Below are 21,401 nucleotides of genomic sequence, written 5' to 3' on the forward strand. Positions count from 1 at the left end.
AGGTAGACTAATGTCATGGTTCACAATCCTTTGTCTTAGCAGCAATACTGGTGAACAGGACCCCCTCTGCTCTTTCCATGTGCAGCCACAGCACTGCCCCTTTCAGCCAGGCACAGAAATCAGCCAGCCAACTTCATTTCAGACCCCCCATAAGCTTGGAGGTCCACCATGGTCACTCATTTCCTCCATCCTCCAGAAACCTCTCCTTCTCTTTACCCTTCCTCTTGGTGCAGGGGCAGGACCATAGGTCAGATTTTCAGAGATGCTTTAGCTTTAAATGCTTCTGAGAGTCTGACTCTGAGCTTCTCATTATGTGTATGCACCATGCCAGGACAGCAAGGCTGCTATCCAGCTGAGGGCACTGAGTTCCACTGCAATAGAAATGATTACTACTAAACACATCAATTACAGCACTTTAGCTCAGAGCCAAAGCTCCAAATCAAATTTATTCACATAAGGACGAAGACTGCCCAACTGAGAAAATAAAATGCAATCCAGGATTTGCGTAGCACTCAGTATCTTCAAAGCTCTGCATACAGATAAGACAAAAAGGACCTTCTCAGTGGTCCCTTTCACAGCAGTAAAAAAAAAAAATAAAAGAAAAAAATTAAGTATCAGTCAGACAACCATTTCTTATTGGCATTAACAATCTATAGCACCTGAAGTACCCATCAGACAGCCTCCTAGGCTTTTCTGTGCCTTCTCTCTTTTCCAAAGACCCTCTTACAAGTGGAGCCAACGCCATACTGCTATTGCTACCTCTGCCTCTGTCCTTCACATCTCTTCTGTTCCCAGTCTTTGCCCTTCCCTGCAGCACATCCAAGTCAAAAATGCACTAGGGCCAAACACGATCCTCCAGCCAGGGCCCTTGAGATCCAGAACAGACTACGCAGGTTTCCAAGCACTACCACAGAAAACTGCAATACTTCCATGACTGCCTTATAAGAGTAAGACCTGAAAAAAACACTGAAAAAGTGAGCAAGTCTCATTAGACAAGGAAACAGGAGACATCACCAACGGAGGTTATGAGCAGTGAAGCACTGGTCATGGCCTCTACAACAGCTCACAAAGAGTTGCAGAGGAAAATGTAGCTATGAAAAGACAAAACACAGGTGCTTTCAGAAGCAGAGGGGACTGCTCCTTTCAATCATTTAAAATCCATTACCTAACACATGAGAGACTGCTTATTGGTACAGGCTCTGTTTTTCAGGGCTCTCTTGTTTTTGGAAATAATGAAAATAATTCAGGACTGGAAAAAATGTGCAACTCACATCTAAGAAGCCTCTGAGAAAGAACACGTTTTACCTTAAGGCTCAGACTGCGAAGTTATTTGCCTTCTACTAGAGAAATAAACTTCCACTTAAAAATTTAAATACTTCTTACTGTGATTTTTTAATTTGCCACCAGATTTTAATTTTAGGTTGATCCACCAGGGAATTATTAAAACTGATATAACCAGGCTCAACTATATAGGCCAAGTGCTTTGATGTCTGCAAGGTATACCTTACCCTTTTTTCTTTTTTAATCCTCATCATCTTTCTATTTCATTCCAACTTCCTGTGAAATACTGAATTACTGATGAAATTGTTTAAGTAAGCAATTCCTCCATGAGTACGAGTGGATTAGCCAAAGGAAAATGAGCAAGCTTCAAGTACAGCTCCTGCTCGCTCCTCCCACACACTTACACCTTTCTTCTGCCGGGAAAACAAGCAAGAACACTTCTTGCCCCAGATGCTGAAGTAAAAAATTGGGGGTTAAGTAAATTACAGAATAAATTATTACATAGAGAATTGGAACAAAGGGAGAAGAAAGGAGAAGTCAATGCAGATAGCCCATCTAAAACATCAGGGATAAATTCTGTCCAACTCACACTCGTCTCACAAATAGCCTCAGACATCTCTGACCTAAGAGCTCTCTAAAATAGATCATTTTTCTTCCATGAAACAAACAAAAAAGGAGCATCATCTATCAAAAATGAAGCTGCCTACTGCATTTCCCCAAAGAGAGAGAACATGATGAGGTAGCCTTGGGTCAGAGCTGTATTGGACCATGAAAGTTCAAATACACAGGGTAATGGTTGCCAAACGGTTCAGCAGTGAAAATTCGATTCATTATCTTCTTCACAGTCACAAGAAAATCAAATCAATCAAAAGTATAAAGACTGAAATATTGATGTAAAACCAGTGGTTATCCAGTGTTTGACAACTGTCCTCAGTGCATGCACTTTGAGGTTATATGGACCACAACATAAGCAGTGCTGCTAACATACAAGTTTGGAAAAGACAGTATATTCCAAGTCATTTAAAATTAGCCTGTCAATGCTATTTCTGCCATCATAGCCACTCTGTAGCTCTACAACACACTTCATGTTAAACACGTCTTTAAGATACTGCCTTCAGACAAAAGAAAAAGTTTCTTTAAGTGCCATGAAGGCATCACACAAAGCACCAATCCTTTCTTTTCCACTTAGGAAAGAAGTAAGGCTAGGTGCAAGGACAATCTGCAAGCTTGAAAGTGAACAAAGACACAGATCCCTTCTACTGCACCCCACTGAAAAGCAATAATTGCCAGACGTTGGCCTTGAAAACCCTGAAGAGAAGGAAGGAGACATGACCTTCCTTAAAGCCGAAAAAATCCCCCCTCCTTTAAAAGAGTTTTTCCCTCACACAGAACAGAAAGGTGAATTATTTGGTTTATAGAAAGACAACAAGAACAGCTCTGGCACATGAAAAACCTGCTAGAAATTGGAGCCATTGGGACGCTTTACCTTCAAAGGAGAGAGGAAAGTAGGCAATACAAGTCTATCTGTCATGAATCAGTGAGACCATCCTGCTGTCTGACTTGTTGTTGGACCAAAAGATGTTTGGACTCCTTGTTCTTACATTACTTGAATGTAACGATGTCTGCTGAAACCTGAGAGATGAATGTTTCTAAACCAGTAAAGGAAAGACTTTCACATAGTCTGGAAATAAAGGGTATTTCCAAGGCTAAGAATAAAGCAAAATTCAAGGAGTGGGATTTTTATAAGGTTAATGAAAGCCTAGAGTTAAAATAGCACTAACATTTTTTGCAAGGCTATGAATCCTTATACTTTACAGCTTAGGCCAGTCTTTTTCAGGCAGGGACTGAGAGAGGACTTCAGAGCTGCCTGTGATGAGTCCTCAACACCTCCCTCTGAGGCTGCTGCTGCCACATCAGCCAAAAACTTCTCCTGGGGCTAAAACAGATCTGAGAATTTTTATGCTGTAAAAACCTTAAAGGGGTTTTGTTCATAAAGTTAGAGAATAATTTTAATCTGAGCTTTTCACATTCACTGTTTCATTCGTTCACAGTCCGTGTCACTTGCAAGGACAGACAAAGCCTTTCTTGATAAAAGATCCCAGACACCTCTTTAAACACACAAGCTAAACCTGCTCACCCCCCTTCTTGTTTCCATGCTGATGTTTACACCTTTGACTTTCGTAGATAAAACCAAATACTATCAGCTCTGAAACCCAGCGTTTCACAGAAAAGGCTATTTTATTCCTCATCCAACAAACCCCAACCATTCCAGGGCACAAACTAGCCTCATTTCCCGAGACACTGTGCTCTTTTTCAGCAGCTGCTCCTGAGCCAAAACCATCCCACGTGTCACATCCCACACCAGCCTTCAAAGCGAGGGTCAGATTTGAACAGCAAAGCTGCTTCAGGTCACAAGTTCTGGGGTAACATGTTGTTTCCTTGCGCTCCAGGAATGACCGACACCAAAACCTTTCTTAGGTTGAGAGAGCTGAATTCCTCCAGAACTCTTGTCCTGGGTTTAAGCTGCCTATTCAGAAGTGCTAGAAGCTTTTCTTCACCTGAATTGTCACTCTTCATGTTTAATCCAAAAAGTACAAGCGCAAGATGGACCCTTACCAATCTTCCACGTTGCCCTCTAGAACTCAGCTGACTCTAAAATTTTACCAACTGGGTGCGTCTATTCCAGAAACAACTATCAAATTGGCTTTTAAATTGCCTTTTAAATTTCAGTCAGCTTAAATAAGTCAACAGGCAGTGAGGAAGCATTTATTGCAGAGAAAACTCTCCCTCTGCTGCTTTCTCTTTCAAATTACATCTCTCTCTCGCCTTATGGTATCCAAAACATAAGGACTTGATATTTCATGAGATTAGAAAATTACAATCAATGTCTTAATTGCACATCTAATTAAATAATCAACCTCGCTAAAATGCAAATGCATCTGAGCCCAGACATGCTGGAGGTGGGGGTGGAATTATGCTCTCATTTAGAGCTGTAACTGCTTTTTTGATCAAGAAACCTGGGAAGGAAAAGTTGCAGGTGCTGTGAAATATAGGCATCAGGTAGACATAACAGCCTTCAGACACAAACCAGTTGAAGCAGGGAGAAGAGTAGCATTCAGGTAAAGAAATAACATGCTTAACTTGCAGCAGTGGAAAAGCTAGGTTAGACATCTGGAAAAGCTTTTAACGATAAGTGTAAGTGAGCAGGGATTGCCTAAGGAGGCTACAAATTCTCCATCCCAGAAGCTTTTAACATAATGGAGTACTTGCATTTTTCAGAGCTGCTTTTGAGAAAGATGGATGGTCTAGCTAATCTCTTCACATACTGCCCAGGCCTCAATTCTACTGCTCTTTACCTGTATTATTCCAGAACCTGTCCCAGCTGGGAAACTACATAACAACACGTATACCAGCTAAGAGGAACCAATGACCTTGCCATGTAGTCTAGGCAGGCTATCAGCGACCCTGCTGTTAGTCGAGCACTGTCACCCCTGGGGGATCATTTCTCTAGTGATAAAAGATGAAGGTGTATTAGCCCCTATGGATGGTCTGCACAACATCTCAGCTGCGCACAATACGATGGCTTAGACCAACACTGTTGAGCTTGCTTTCCCACTTGAGTGTAACAGTGAGAACAGGAAAATGGTCTCCGACAAACTTGTTTGTGCCTTCTGTGGAAAGCTGGTCTAACACAAAGATTTAGCTACAGGAACTCATCTCCCTTCTCCGAACCAAACTTTGAAGCCGACAGTCTCAGCACCTAACTCTTCTTCAGGATTCAGTCATCCTATACTGTCTCTCTTCATCCAGCCTAAATCAGCACTATTGGGACATGATACTGCGCTCATCTCCCACTGCATGCCCTCAGGATAAAGGGGCTGTATGTCTCTAAACCTGCTCAGGGTAGATTTTCTTGACCTGACTAACAGTTCGGTTATTACACAGAACCAAAAGTGGGTTTTGAGTTCTTCCTTTCCACAGCATTAATTGACCATCCAGATTTTCATTTTATTTTGCCCTACACAACTTTATCCTACAGGGTGGTACTCTGTATGGACCTCAAGACTATTCCCTCTCTGGTTGGAAGTAAGCCCCTTTCTCAGCAAGGACAGAGCATGTACTATTGCTCAGCGAACAAGAAACCACTTAATATTGTTTGTGTTGTTCAATGCATGGCTACATGCATTACAGCCAAGCACTGCCCTAACAGAACCACTGTTACACACAGTGAGTTAGGAAGTGTTCCTTGAACTCATCACCATATTACTCAAGTGCTTTAAACAATACTCTGCTTTTTCATAGCATTTCTGTAAAGCAAACAAGTGTACTGTCCCCATTACAAGCGAGGAATAAGAACAGAACCAGGTCAAGACCATCTGTTCCTTTTGGACAGCCATTTCAAGATAACAAAAGCTTGACTTTTCAGAGTACTTGAGTTCAGAGCATATCAAACACTATGAAGTCTAGCTTCCAGCTACTGCTGTGATGGCTCATTTTCAGAATCTTAAGTCAGATAACCAGTAATCAAGTAATGGATCATAGGAAGAGGCCAGGGGAAAATCATTTTCAAAAACCACCACTAAATAGCTTCTCCAGCAACATACAACAGTGTAGCAGAAGAATAATAACTAATATCTATATGGAGCAATGCCCAGCTACCTCTGCTTTCTCTTCTTATACTTTTTTCTCCATTTGCTACAGATACACCAACTTTCAAAAAAGCATGGAAAGAATCTTTGCACTACCCTACCTTATGCTTAATGACTGCTGGCTGAAACAATTTGCTTTTCTCTGTAGGTGGGAATAATTGCGTCAATTTATATTTCCTACTGAAGAGGGCAGTTGATTAATGAACCAAAACACCCCATAAAGATTTGTTATAAACCTCATATATGCGCATTCCTCCACCAGTCTCTGCGGACACTGTTAGTGGACGCAATGAATGAGAAAGAAGGGGCACTGCCACGCTGCATCTCTGACGAAGCTGGCTCCAGCAATCATACCAGTATTAATAAGTCCAACCTCTGGCTGATGGTCTCTACAGAATGGGTCTGAATGTTAGTCTACAAACCCAGTCAGACTATTCCCCTTCTTGTCAGGGACAAGGAAAAGGGCAGGAAATTTAATGCAAAAAATGAAAATAATTGGGTTTGAAAAGCCTATGCAAAGGGATTTAAAAAAAAAAACAAACAAAAAACATTCCACCACAAACCAAGCCTTGATTACATAGCTGACTTAAGTGACTGAGAGGCCAATTAGCCCCTTTGGCAAGTCTGTGACAGGAAGCACAAGCACAGTTTGACCAAAGCATACACAAATACGGAGCGGAAAAGGCGGGGGGAGCGTTCCTGTAGCTAAGTCCATTGTCTGCTCTCAAGTCACTGAAGCCTTTCAGCCTCCACTGAAACTGAAGAGAAGCAAATTCACAGACAGGGTGAGAGGGGGATGACTCTAGCAGTCGTATATATAGTTGCATATTAACTAGCTATTAGTATTGCAAGCTAAAAATAGGGTGACTTAATTATGATGAGTAACATGAAACCACGTCACACAAATATGAAGAAGTAGTACTTGCTTTACGATAAGTTCCTCAAACAAAGCATGACAAAATCCAGATGAATACACCAGCCAATGTACTGAGATATTTGTGCAGACTGGATCCTTCAAGTAGCCTTTATAGAAAATATCACGAAAACATCTTTAGGCATTTCAATCTGCAGCACTAACAGGATAAACTGAATAAAAATAGGAAAATTTAAATAACTTGCAATAAAACATAGTAGTCCAAATAACGGTTTCACAAAAATATGTATGTTATTTTAAGTGACAAGGTGAATATTAACCGATTACCATAAAAAAAAAGAAAACCAAGATGAAAACGTGGTTAAAATAAACTGATCTTTTATGTAATGTTCTCTTCAGTTTGTTATATACGAGAATGTAAGAAAAGCTTAAAGCAATGGCCAAGATGGAGCTATATATATAAATCAGTTCAAGGTTAAATCTAATGTCACCAAATGCCGCATAGCTCTAATGTCTCCCTTTTAGAACAGATCACCAATTCAATGCTGTCTTGTCACTTTTTGAGCTCTCATTAAAAAATAATTTTCTGGTGTTAGCTTTTAGAAAGTTGCAACAAGGATGGGTTCAGTTGCAATTTACTGTCTAAATAAGCTAGTGAAATCCTACGGGAAATCTGAAAAAGAATCCCATTTGAGGACAAACCTGCTTACATACAATACCATATTTTCTGAAACTGTTACCACTTGAACATTTGTCAGAAAACAAAATTGTATCTACGACAGGTTCATTAAAAAGCATGAGTCACTAATAAATATCATTCTTCAAGAAACACCGCACACTTTCTAGCATCTTTAATACCTACCGCACCAGTGCACAGAAAAGCCTGGCCACGCGGGGCTGCAACATAACTGTCACAATTTTAAGTCAGTGACTGTATCTAATGGCAAATCTCTCTCCCACGCACCTCTGGTCGTGCTCCGAAACCCACGGGGTCCTGCAAGGCAGCAGAGCTCAGCAGCAAAGGCAGGCGGGTGGGCAGCGTGAAGGCAGGGAGGCCACGCGACAAAAAAATAGTTACGGAGGCTGTGGTTCCACGGACACCTCTCACAGCCTACTTAAAGGCTTCCTGGATGATGAAGTCCCATTCTTTGCTCCCACAGGCGACTGTCATATAATAGCTTTCATAAATAGAGCCATTTTTAGATTAATTAGAAACAGAAAGGGCAAAGAAACCCATTTGGAAGCTGTTCACTCACAATTAGAAAAACTGCTTTCTGATTTCTAGCCTGGGTTTGTTCATAACCAGTTTATACCCTTCTGTTCTTGCGCTAACATTAACCTTTAGCTTAAATAGCTGTAAACTTGGCAATATTTACTCCCCTGATCTATTAGTACGTGGCAGCAACATGATTCTCAGCTTTCAGTCTGCTGAGATAAATGAACCATACTTGGCTGGTCTCATCTCATGCATTCTCAGTGCTTTCCCCCAGATACTGCCCCAGGGCCCCCTTGCCAGCTCTACAACCCATTCTCTGATATTTTGCAATAGTCCCCCATCTTCTCCAAATTATTTGCTCATTTCCTATGTGGCATCATATCAGAAATATTATGGAAATACAGGCAGACGAGACTTAGTGCCCACCTGGTGTCACAGTGTAGCACAGAGTAGAAAACAGCATGCAGTTTGCGTTTTTACTAATTTCCCATTTGCCACCCCGTAACACTTTCCCTTCAAATTTATTCCACAGCCTCGAGCACTGCTGAGGGCAGACTAAGCTGGCCTGTGGTTACCCAGAACAGACTTTCCCTCTCTCTTCCTGATCCAATATATAAAAGTGGTTTAAATAGGATTCTCCTGTTTTTAACAGGATACTGCTATAAGCCAGAGAACAGCACAGCTGCTTGGCTGGGACCACATCTTACAACCCTGAAGGCACAAGCCACCCCACAGAGCAGTAACCAGAGATGTGTTGCCTACCACTCCCCAGTAAATTAACACTCACACCGCAACCCTTCCAGCATCTCATATATCCGTGCTTGAGTGACAGATGAAAATCTAAAGCTACATTTGGGATCCCACCCCAGCTTTATGCCTAAACTATCTTTATTTAATATTGTACACAAAAGGATGAAGCTGTCAATGCATGCAGTAAACCCTCACTGTGGAATGGATGTCCGATACCTTGATGTTCACAAGCTCCTTTGAGCACAGGATGGACTTTACAACCCCAGCTTGCCAAGCAAGGCTGCACACATTTCCTTGGAGATTCAGCAGCCTATGAGAGGAAGAATTTGTCTCTCCTTCATCAAGCACAGGTACCAAATGAAACCAAAAGGGAAGCCACCAAAAGGTCCTTTTTGTAATGCCAATAATTAATGACTAATGGAAACAAATCCACAGCTTGACCCAAAACACACTTGTCTGATTACTATTCTCTCCATTGTCAAAAAATTGCTAAGATTCTGAACACGAGCTGACAACGGACAACTTGCTGGTGGCCATGAGGTGGCAAGATGAAGTCCCTCCAAGCATGGCTTAAAAAGACACTTCATGGATTGTAAGAGAGGGGTCTGGATGCAAAGAAAGCAAGTTCTCTTTCCACCTGGAAATGAACTACTTTCTAATAGACAGCATTCATGTGCTAAATCATAAGATCTTCAAATAACTTAGATTCAGTAAATTATTGATATTAAAATGTGCAGAAATGAAAATACTACTCTATTTTATGCACTACCTAGCAGTAGCCAGAACTAGGGCCCTGTTATCTCCAGACATTGTATTAAGTGTAATTAATAGTATTTAGACCTCCAGATGCCATTTTTGTAAGCGGGGTGGGGGAGCAGTTATCCTATTTAAAACCAGATGCACAGTTCTGTAAGATTCCAAGTACAACCGCCCCTCCACAACTCCAAATATTAGCTGAAAGGCACACAAGGCAACCCCTGCCTGTAACCACACAGCCTGGAAAACTAGAAAAAAGTGAAAGAAACAGCACTAAAAAACAAAGTGGTCGTGTACTGGACCACTTTTCTGAGCTACTGCCTTTTCTATGGAGTTATATTATTCAAAGTATTTGCTAACGTTACACTAATAGTTAATGCTTCATCTATCATGCTCTCACAACCAGGGCTGGTTAGCTCATCTCTTCCCAAGTCCTGTGCTTTGTAAGCTAAAGCCAAAGCCCACTGCTATCTCTCTAGTGCAGCATTACAGATTGCTTCGGCATTATACAAAACTGGGAAATATCCCCTCCGCCCACACAGAGTCTTAAAAATAAGCGTGTGAAGTCTGGCTCTCCCAACAGGCAGTGCTATTTTTAAGAGCCGCCTATGTGGCAGGTAGGAGTCCTCCCCACCCACCGCTCCCATTGCACTCCTACGCTGAGCAGGGGTGACGGACTTACTTCAAAGCTAGACGAATCTCTGTTTTTCCAGGTTAACACCATATGCAAGGGCCATGGTGAGATGGTAAGGCCACTGCAGGCTGCTTCGCCCCACTCCACACTGGACACAAGCTTTACCAACACAGCACACTAATTCTTCTGTCATTACACCTCCAAAATAAGGTGCAAAGAGGGAAGTTTTGCAGAAGGCGGCAAATGCTACATCTTCTAATACGTTAGTGCTTTTCTATTTATCTATTTTATATTATATTATTATATTATTATATATTATCTATTTATTTAATTTTTGCCTGAAAGCTTAGACGGCTGCTGCAACAGGTCCTAGTAGGAGAAAAAGCACTTGCTTGACAAAGGGTTTGGGAAGGTACTGGTACAAGTACGGATGCAAGCTGAGCAGCAGCGGGCAGAGGAATAGCTGCTGGTTCAGCCCAGTTGGGTAATGCTTTGTGCATGATGGATAGTTCTTCAGTATGCAACACACAAGTCACTTCTGCAGAGGACAAACACTGAAATTGCTGTGATCAGGTCATCCGAGAGAAATGGAGCCAGGGTTAAAAAGGCAGCATTTCTGGGCACACTGTCTAATTGGGAACCTCGGGACCCTATGAGACACGAGGTCATTTATCCACGTTGTCAAAGCACTGCCGCCAGTCACATCTTACTCTCTCATCAGCAGTAGTACAATTCCAGTCAGGAGAAAGGAGGGTTAATAAAACACCTTTGCCTTCCATCTAAGATGGAAGCTATGTCTGAACAGGGAAGGGACAGCAAGGAAGAGTCCCTCCCCAGAAGAGCGTTACAGCTTAGCAGCCAGTGCTTTCTAAGATGTGGAAAATCTAGGTTAAAATCTCTGTACTGCCTAAGTTCAAATCAGGAACTAGAGTCCCAGTCTCCTCCTTTATTTGAGATGTATTCTAGCTTAAGCTGTTGGCTGTGCTGCAGAGATGTCTCATATTTCACATCTCTCTGTAATGGACATTCTTTATAACCTCAAAAAAAAAAACCCAAAAAACAAAAAAAAACAAACTTACCCTACATCCACTCAAAAACAAACCACATTATAGGACAGAAGTTGCTTTCCAACCAGCTTCACTCCAGAAGTCACACACTTAAACATGAAGTGGTTCAGGTCAAATCTGAGGTATAATGGTAGACTACCCACATGCATCCCAGTACATGCATGCATCAAGGTAATCTTAGATGTCAGAGAGCAGAAGCATATATTTTGACCAAATTTGATTTCTTGAACTTTTTTATGTGCAGCACTGGCACAAAGTTAGAGGCGTGCCAGGCTGTGCAACATTATATGAGGAACTATATGCCAGACATTGCACACACACACACCTGCCTTTTCTTTTTAAGGAAATCAATGGAATAAGCCTTGGAGCAGAAGTAAATTACACTGGGATTCCCATTCAAAGACTACATAATAATTTTGACTTAGAGATGTGTAAAGTTTCTGAAACAAAACTGGAGAAGCAAAGCTGTAGTCCGGAATACCACTACAGATTGAGAAAAGGAAGCGTCAAGTGTCCCTGGGTCTTGCATGCCTACAGGAGGCTTGGAGCGAATAAGTAAAATAGCCTAACAGGAAAATTAACTATCCACTCTGCAAATTCCTGTAATGACTTTAAGAAAGCTCATTAAGCTTTTGGACAGTTCTTTGTTTTGTTTTTGCACAAACTGCAGTTATTTCTCAGTACCAGCAACTGGGAGTGTATGGAAGAACTTTGTTTTCACTGAATGGGACGGATGGTCTGTGTTCCCTCGCACTGGATATCAACACTGAAATTTGTTTTAAGTGAATAGAAGTGGAATGTTAATGCATTGGTATGTTTAGAGAAGCTCACAGAAAATCCTGTTAGCAATTAAGGAGGCTTCTAACTGCTCTGGCCATCATGAAAAGGATTTCTGACCAGCACACTGCTTCATAAGAGATGCATTTCTCTTAATTTCAGTGTAACTACACTAAGAAGGGCAAGCCTGCTGATTTTCCCCTCTGGAGATTAGGTTATCCAAAAGCCACTCAAAACCACAACAGCAGCATTAATGAATGCACAACACTATTTTCTTGTGTGCATACATAAGAGTTATGCACTAATGAAGAGATAATTACTTACCATTCAATGTAAAGCAGGTTAAAAAATGATAGTAGGTCTCAGAAAATCTTAGTAGAGATACGTAACCTAAATAAACATATTTTATTCCAAATAGATGTGGCTATTTAAGACACTTGGCAGATGAAAGAACCTCCCTCTCCTCCAACTCCAAGCAGAGCGTGTCAGTCTCAAACCTCCACAGAAAGGTAGTAAAAAGAAGCAATGGCTGCAGATCGTCCAAGTACCGAATAACCACCTGGCACTATACGCTGCCTTGGGAGAGCAGTGAGGGGCTTTGGGGAGGCCCCGGCTGTGCTACTATGACACTTCTGCCCTGGCACAGGACTTGCTAGCCTGCAAACTCAGATGCAGCACAGGGAAGTAAGATTATGCCATGGAGAGATACTTTACTTTTGTATGTAACGCTCCTGAAATAATTATTGTTGCACAATCCGTAAGGAATCTGAAAGCCAGGTATGCATTTTAAAGATAAGGTATGCAGAAACCGTTGGACTGCCGTTGTGCGCAGAGCTGCCTAACATCAGATGGTGCGCACAAGAGCTGGCAGCGATCATCAGACCCACACCTTGACTACACAAGCCCGCTCTCCTCTTCGCTGCAGGAACAGCAATCCGAGCACAGGGGTGCTCTGCAGCTCCCCACCAGCCCTGATCTCTGGGGCATTTGATCAGCAACGCTGATATTTCTGAAGGCTGAAGATAATCCTCCTGAACACAACAGGAAGAAAAGGAGGAGGACTTCTAACTGGAGATGAAATTTTTCCTGTGACGAGGAGTTTCTAATAACTCTCAGAGAGAATACACAGTTTTTCAATTTGCTCCTTTGCCACTGTGTGGGAGGCTTTGAAAATGCACAGCTTACTCATCCTCACGGGACTGATGAAAAGACACCTTGGCAACAAAGTTTAAGGGAAATAAAATGCCAAAAGTAAGCGACTGCACGCACTGCAGAGTTTGTGAGAGGAGGAAAGGGACAGCTTCTAACCTCTTGGTGACTGATTCAAAGAAAGCACGTCTTCCATTAGCCATCTGGGCTACAGCACGGCACAGTTTTACTGATCAGCGGGGGCCTAAATTCAGATGTGGGGAGGGGCACGGGCAGACAGCTTACAGTCAAACTCGCAACCAAAACGGCACCAGTTAGCACCCCACTGCTGTCCTCACTAACAGGGGAAATCGCCGATAAGGACTCTCCTTCCCCAGCAACCCCATGGCTGCGAACAAAGGCGATGCTGGAAGTCTGCAGCACCACCTTCCCTGTCAAAATAAAAATAGGGCTTCACACACCAAAGCCACCAATATAACACTCTCTGTGGACCAAAGCTTTTAAATTGAGTGCTTAATGGCTCTTAAATATTTATAGATGCTTGATCAAAGGCACTGACTGTTTAATTATGGGCATGGGGAAATAAGATTAAGACTGGTAACTGTGTCCCCTCCAGGTGCTTATCATAATCCGGAAGAACAGTGTCATGAACTCTGAAATTACATCTGCCATCTCAGTACGTGATCTAGTTACATAGCAGTCAGAAAGAACAGACATTGATATTTAACAGGCAAAGACAAAGATTAAAATCAAAACAACTGGTATAAAATTACATCTGTAAAAGAAAAGCCAAAGAGGAAACATTGCTTAGATGGCTTTTGTTTCAAAACCAAAGCCAAGTAAATTGATGTATTTAAGCTCCTAACATACAAGAGGAAAATGCTGCACAAGACTTTTCCCCATAAAAAAGTTCAATATAAGTGGATAAAATTCCAGATCACAACACCCTTTTAAGTGCTGAAAGTATTAGTAAGAGAGTCAATTTGTTGATTTGACTGAATTTTTCTTCTGCTCCTGTCTGCTAATTCTTCTGCATTCTACAACAATCACATGCAAATTCGTCTAACTTTAAGAGTCACGCAGGCATGTCCATAACTCAAAGCTATTTCAATTAAGGAGGCTGCAAGCTGAACATGTAATAGCCCTCTGTATGTTCTTGTTCTGAAGGAAAAAAAAAAAGTGGTCCCACAGAGGGACTGCAGCAGAAGAGCTATCAGTAGCTATCAGTTAATGTCTCTTTGTAGACAAGGTTCTAAGTGTGCAGGTGAGAATTATTGAGTCATTCCTCTCAGGGCTCAAAATCCTGGTTTGATTCTGGCATAATTAAGTTTTCTTTTTCAAAAGTACAGAAAGAAATCTAGCTAAATAGTAGAAAAGAAGAAAAAACTTTACGCATGCTACCACTTAGCCTTTTTAACGTGCATAGTTACAAATCTCTGTGCCATTTTATAACTGTCAAGTCTTAATTAAAATACTATATTTCTCTGACTCGTGGGGCTGTAGGATGCATGTATATTATTCACATGAATATTAATCTCTTCCCAGGTAGGAGGCTGAATTGCTCAGGGGATTTGTAATCACATATGAAAACTTCTTGGGTGTCATTTGTTCAAATTCCAGCCAGATCTTTGTTCAAATTCCTGCCCAGATCATTAACAATTAAGAGTCAGTAGAACCATCTCGGAAGCCTGTGTGAGAGGAATCCAATAGCTCAGATCAGTGAGCTGGAGTTCCACAAGTATTAATATGAAAGAACCATCACACACTGAGGAATGAGAATGGGGATAAGAGCTGGAGGCACTGCCCCCAGCACTGAGGACATAAGCAGCTGCTCCGAGGGCTGGAACAAAAGAGGGAGACAGTCCTCCTGCAGGCTTCTAAGTAGTGACAGAAGATGGGAAGATAAACTATAGACTAGACCTTTTCTAACTACCTCTAGAATCATCAGGTTTTACCATCACACAGCATTTTAAGACCTCGTTTGGAAGAAAATACAGATTATCCAGAGAGGTATCTGGGTTTTAAAATGAGCTGATGATGCTCTAGATGCAGAAGGCAACTAGCAGAGAAGCTCTTCTACATTTGAGTAGAGACAGAGACAACCAGAGAAGGCAAAGGCCTCCTGGAAAACCAAAACAGTCGTCTTGATAGCTTGGAAGAAAAGGAGTGAGAAGAGCTAGGTGAATACTACAGAATTCAAGAAAGTAAACCAACACTCAGAAAATCAGTAGCTAAAACAGGCTTAAAGAGAAAGGAGTTCAGAAAGCCATTAACAGTTAATGAACACAACCACTAGATATCCCAGTGAAAAGGAAGGAAAAGAGGTGCAATGAGAGGGCAGTTCAAGAACATCTCAAGCTCTTCAGAGGGCTTGGACCTCAAAGTAGACATTTCTTCTTGATAAAGTTCTTAAGGATAAGCACAAACACACAGGAAGGAAATCAAAAGGCCAAAGAACAAAATTAAACAGCTAGCAGAGAACATAAAACATGACAAAAAATACAGCCGCTGCTTTCAAGAAGGGAAAGCGTGGCTTAAACAAGGCTGGAGCATTTAATGCCTTATTTGCTTCAGTCTTCACTGGAAGTGACAACTACAGTCAGACAGCTGACAGAATTAAATACTGGTTTTAAAAAAAGTTTAGCAAGTTAGGAAATAGGCTACAGTAAAGCAAAACAAATTTGAGATCAAACAGAGAAGGTAGTTATTTCTAAGTCAGCTGACCCTGATGAATCTTCATCCTCAGGTACTTAGATTACAACACCTGACAATCACCAAGCATTAATACTTAAGAACTTGAAAAACAGGCAATGCACCTGCAGATTGGAAAAGGGCAAAGCTAGCATTTATCCTTAAAAAATGGAGAGAGAAGGACTTAAATCATTATGAAAGAGCTAACTTGACTTTTTTCCCTCCCTGAGAATTGAAGACTGGAACAAATAATCAAATTATTTGTAAATCATCTAGAACATAAAGGAGGGAAGTAACAGTTGGCATGGTTTCATCAAGAGTAAAACTGTGTCAAATGCATTTAACTTGCTTCTATGACAAGGTGAGTTATTCTTAGAGTAGGAGAAGAACAGTGGAAGTGTTATATTCTGAGTTCTGGATGAAACTGCTAAAATGGATGCAAACATACTGAAAAAAATTACATTCAGTGTAGCCAAACTCAAAGAATGTATCAAAGAGGGTCCCACAGGCAGCTCTGGTAGTGCACAACCTGGCAGCTTGGGCACTGCACAACTTCTTCATCTGATTTGAAAGATATGTAGGCATATCAGATTAGGAGGAGACAGAGGGCAGTGTGCTTCAGGAGTGGGGAAAAAAAACAACTATGTAAGAACAAGTGCAAAGCCATGTACAGATTTAATCCAACACAAATATAGGCTAGAGAACGACTGACAAAGCCCTTCTCAGGGAGAACTCTGAGCTCTTCTGATAAGCAACTAACTGTATCAACAGCTTTACTCTGTGATAAAAAGGCACCATCACACCACGGTCTTGCGGTATCAGGATCAGAGCCTGGAGAATAAAGTCTCCCTCACTCACCAGTGCAGATCAGCAGGCTCTGGGCTTCTACATCTGGCTTTGGACACTGTATTTCAGAAGAGAGTCATTGATTAAAGAGTACCTAAAAATACTGACATGAAGAGGTAAAAGAAAAAGGGTCATTTAGTGAATAAGAGAAGAGTGAGTGGGGACTTGGTCCTCTGTTTGCAGCAGCCCTTCTTCACTGTTCCAGAGAGGAAGGGAATCAGTTCTGCTCTATTACAGCTGGTCCTACGCAAAAGAAATGGATTTATACAGAGTAAGAGAGATCCAGAGCAGAGGTTAAGCAAAGCTTTTGCACAGCAGAGACAACTAAACCCTGGAGCAGGCCACTGGAAAGCTCCATCACTTCAATTTTTTGTTTTAAGGAAAGTTGTTTGTTTTGACAGAAAGTTGTTAGGCACAGTCAAGGCAAAGCAAATCCTGCTGTGGTGTGAGAAGACTGACTACAGATATTTCAAGCTCCCTTTCAAACTTATTTCCTAAGAGATATTTTGCTATCGTACCAAAACAAGGATTGCTGTAACAGCCATCTCAAGGCATAACTTCCTTTCAATTCAGCAGAAATTCACAAAGTTTTGACTGATGCTGAAACGCCTCGCACTTCTGACAGTTTCCCTGTGCTAAGAAAAAGGCAGATACCCAGGGAGAGACATCACTGAATCTGTTGCCCTCTCTAGTATGTTTGTACACACATTTTCCATAATGCACACAACTAAACTGTTTTCTTTGCATGCACTACAAAACTACAACAGAAGTTTCCTTTCTACTTAGATGCCAGTGGTTATCTTAAATACTGACTGTCAGGATTAACCAAGAACACTGACAGTTTTGACCCAAAGCCATTCTGCTCAAAAGTGAAGTAATACAGTAATTGTCAGACAGGAAAGAAAAATTACAGTCCAGATAAGCCAAGAGAAAAAACCTGTTTCTGCTACAATGCTTCAAATGTCTTCCCAGACAAAAACTTGCAAAAGATCCAGGAAAGAAACAGAAGTCCTGCTAGGGATAGTTAGATGTTGTAAAATTGTTCCATACAAAAAGAAAAGTTACAGAAGAAAGTAGTGTTTTTAAATGAAAGATATTAACTGCACATCGGATAGTCGGCAATAGTTTATCCTCTGTAGGAAATGAACACACCATATGTTCTATTTCTGTGGGCATGCAGATAAATGAAAGCATGAGACTTTTTTATATACCTACATACACACACACACTTTGAGGGGCTTAATTGTTTTTTTCCCTAAAATTAGTGTTTATATTGTTGAAGAAAATGTCACAACCTTTTGCTTTTGACTTCCTAAATTGAGATTATTTATTTTTAAATCTTACTTTTCAGAGATGGAAATATCAGGATGTTTTATACACCCACTTTTAATTAGTGTATATATAAATATATTTGATGTAAATCTTCACAAGAAGCATAATACAATTAACACCTACTGAGCTAACAAGAGATTCTGGGGTAGGCTTGAAAAGCCATCTTCATTTTGAGCAGTTTAACATGAACCATTTAGTCCCAAACCTTTATGTTAATTATTATTATTTACAAATTCAGAGCTAATTTCTCTGCTTCTGCATCTTTTCTGAGAATTCCTCTCTAGTTCCAAACCACAAACCTCCAAAACGTTTGGCAGAACAAGATAGTTTTAAGACCAAGGGCTCATCACAAAATGTTACAGTCCTATGCAATACATTTGATTATCTTCTTGTCTGTGAAACAAAAACTGTAAGAGCTGTCTCACAAGGAAAAAAAAAAATGAAACCTTCAGCTACAGATCTAAAATCCAGAAAGCACAGAGAAGGAGCAAAGCCATACTCCATCCTACCTCTTGAAGCTGCAGTCGTACTTTGCTAATGGCTTGAATCCAACGGGCTCTTGCTGGAGAAAACAGTGGTGGCTCATTATCATCGCGGTAGCTTAAGGACAAGAAACAGAAAAACGCAATATGAAAGTTACTCATCTGTAATATTAAAGACTCAGCATTACACAGCGCAATCACAGTTTCAATTGTGGAAGTGGAAATAACCCACAGACGCCAAGTAAATACAACCCAATACATGCTCTGGGAAGGGAGAAGTTAATCAGATCAAGCCGATTCGTCACACTGGTACCACAGCTGCACGCAAGCAGGTAGACTGAAGATTTTCCATCCATAACTATTATTCCCCCCACCTGCTGCCAGTCCCTTCTAACTACTGTCTCTTCCCACTTACCCCTACTGCTACAAATTTACAGCCCCTCTTCGGTGGAAATGAGTGGAAAAAAGCCTGGCAACAAGGCGTAAGTGTGTTTTACCCACTCTCTGAACCTAAGTCCACTCTTTTCCACAGCTTTTCTAAAGGTTATGGATATCTGGCAAAAATGTTTCATCTCAGTGTCCCACAGCATGTTTTATTCTCCCTGACCTCATGATACATTGGGCTTTTGGTTGTATCCCTCCCTTTGCATGCTGTTGAGGTGTCAGCCATTCTGAGATGAGCATCTTTCCCTGTCTGCAATGCATCAGGCACTGCTGGCAGTATAAAAAATAAAATATATCTTATAGCAACAAGGCACACCAGCCATGCTACACATCTAGCTCAGGTGCAACTCCAAGGACTGCTCAGAGCGAAGTTCCCTATATACTCCAGAGAGACAGGAAAGTGTTTCCAGAGAGTGGAGAGAAGAAGAGGCAATGAGGCAGTAATATCCAAGTTAGATGCCTAAATTAGCTTGAAATAGACTGTGTGAACCACCCTTCATGTAAATAAATATAGGCCAGCTATTCTGGGACATGACTTCTGCTGATCTGTAAGGAGAAGAAGAAAATGAGTCAGAGTTTAAAAAGAGTTTAACGCTTTTTCTAGTCTTGTTTTCCTTTTTTACATCCTTAGCGTAAGGGTTGCCTCCACACAAACTGCAGGGTTTTGGCTGTGGTATATTGTCTCACGTAAGCACAGTTACACTGGTGTCAAGATATGGTTACCTTCAAAGCTCTGGGCACCGGCAGGCAAACATCCTTCCACAGATGTAACTGAGCCAGACAGAAACAACCCCTAATCCAGAAAGCATAACTGTATCCACATTAGGGGCTGCTATGACTTAATTCCATCATTAAAAAAGCACAGTCACTCCCAAAACAAAGTAGTGGAATCGCTGTAAAGCAGTACATCATCCAGAACACTACTTCTCCAAACTCAGCTGTGATGGCTGTCTTCAATACTGCCGACAGCTTAAAAAGTACAAAGACAAGAAAATCTGCCATAGTGAGTCAGAGCAACTTGTCTATTCATACCATAAGTCTACAATCTGTAATTACATAAGCCTTAATTCTGACTGGCCAACTGTGGCAGCCTACTACAGCAGGAAGGAACTAGTGCAGCTCTCACCAGCACTACATGTGGTACTTTGTTGCTTGCTCATAAGCTTGATCACACATGAGCAAAGCAAGCAGCAATCTTTGGGCCAGACTGGGCTCATTGAACAAGAAATAAAACACAGCAAATGAGTTTCAAGACACTAGCAGGCGTTCCTCTTTATGTACATAGCAAACGTAGTTTAAGCTTAGCCAACATCTCAAAAAACATCTGGTCCTGTGCATAAAGATGTCTCATAGATCAGCAACACCAAGTTAGCTGTTAGAGAAGAGGGCAGTAACAAGGCACACAATTTGCTCCAGACAGCAATGAAGAGAAGAATCCTCTACAAATTAGTTTAAAAGAGCTCAATAATACAGCATTTCACCTACCTCATTTGAACTCCTGCATCAACGTCCTTGGGCTTCTCAAGTTCCAGAGGTGACTTAGCTGCAGAATGATCTGTATGTTTGTCCTCTGTCTCACAGACCTTCTCCTCCTCTCCTTTGCCCCAAGACTCCTCTTGCTCCCTGAGCCAGGTCTGGCCATCCTTCTGGTAGCTGCCAGAGCTGCGGTAGGAATGGTTCGACTCCCTTTCCTGGTGGTCATCTTCTTGCTCAGAGCCATGGGCGCTTTCATGGGAATGGTCCAGCTCACTTAGGTGAGAGCTTCCCTGGCTGACATTACAAGAGGAGCCATATCTACTACTGCCAGCAGGGCTATGAGAGAATAAGAAATTTTGTCAGTAAAGAAAGCAGGGGCTTGGAGAAACACAAAGCAACCTGCACATCTAAAAACCTGCATGAGACACTAGAAACACTGAAAAGATATGCTGCTAAGTCATATCTAACAATTATGCTCCCTGAACTAGCTCTAGATTACTAAGCTTCAAAACTCTGGTAGGCAGTAGAAATACTTGATACACAGCCTGCCAGTATACAAACCACATGTTAATGAACTACAGCAGTCTTTCTAACACCCATAAACTACTTTCCATTAAAGTCAGCTACAAACTGCTGGCGAAGGTATTTTAATAGCCAGACAGGACTAAGAATGAGAACACAGGAATTCAGAATGGAAGTGGTTTTGCCTTCTATGGTTTCACTGCAGCCATGGGCTTTACTATAACCATTTAATTTGACTGTTGCTAAGAACTGCAGTTAACTAACATTAAAGTCAAGATTAAGGTTAAGATAATCAACATAAAATCCATTACAAAATTAGAAGCAATTGTTCACAGAGGGACTCACTCCAACAGAGCTTTCCCAAGAATTTCATTCATATAAAAAAGCCCAACACAGCAGGGGCCTGACCACCACGATTCAAGATACCACTTCCAGGAGTGAATCCCCGGAATCCT

General features: G+C 41.4%; 1 protein-coding gene across 3 annotated transcripts in view; it reads right to left on the minus strand.

Annotated features, from left to right (window-relative positions):
• Window positions 1-21,401, minus strand: part of LOC112988024 (protein unc-13 homolog B) — a 218,157-nt gene that overhangs the window by 116,883 nt on the left and 79,873 nt on the right. For all 3 annotated transcript variants that reach the window (XM_064502595.1, XM_064502594.1, XM_064502596.1), the window contains 2 exons: window positions 20,434-20,760; window positions 18,532-18,622 (listed from right to left, as the gene is read on the minus strand). In XM_064502595.1, the coding sequence (XP_064358665.1) occupies window positions 18,532-18,622; window positions 20,434-20,760 (418 nt within the window). The remainder of the gene's footprint in view (window positions 1-18,531; window positions 18,623-20,433; window positions 20,761-21,401) is intronic.

This window comes from Dromaius novaehollandiae, chromosome Z (assembly GCF_036370855.1).
Source record: "Dromaius novaehollandiae isolate bDroNov1 chromosome Z, bDroNov1.hap1, whole genome shotgun sequence".
NCBI lineage: Eukaryota > Metazoa > Chordata > Aves > Casuariiformes > Dromaiidae > Dromaius > Dromaius novaehollandiae.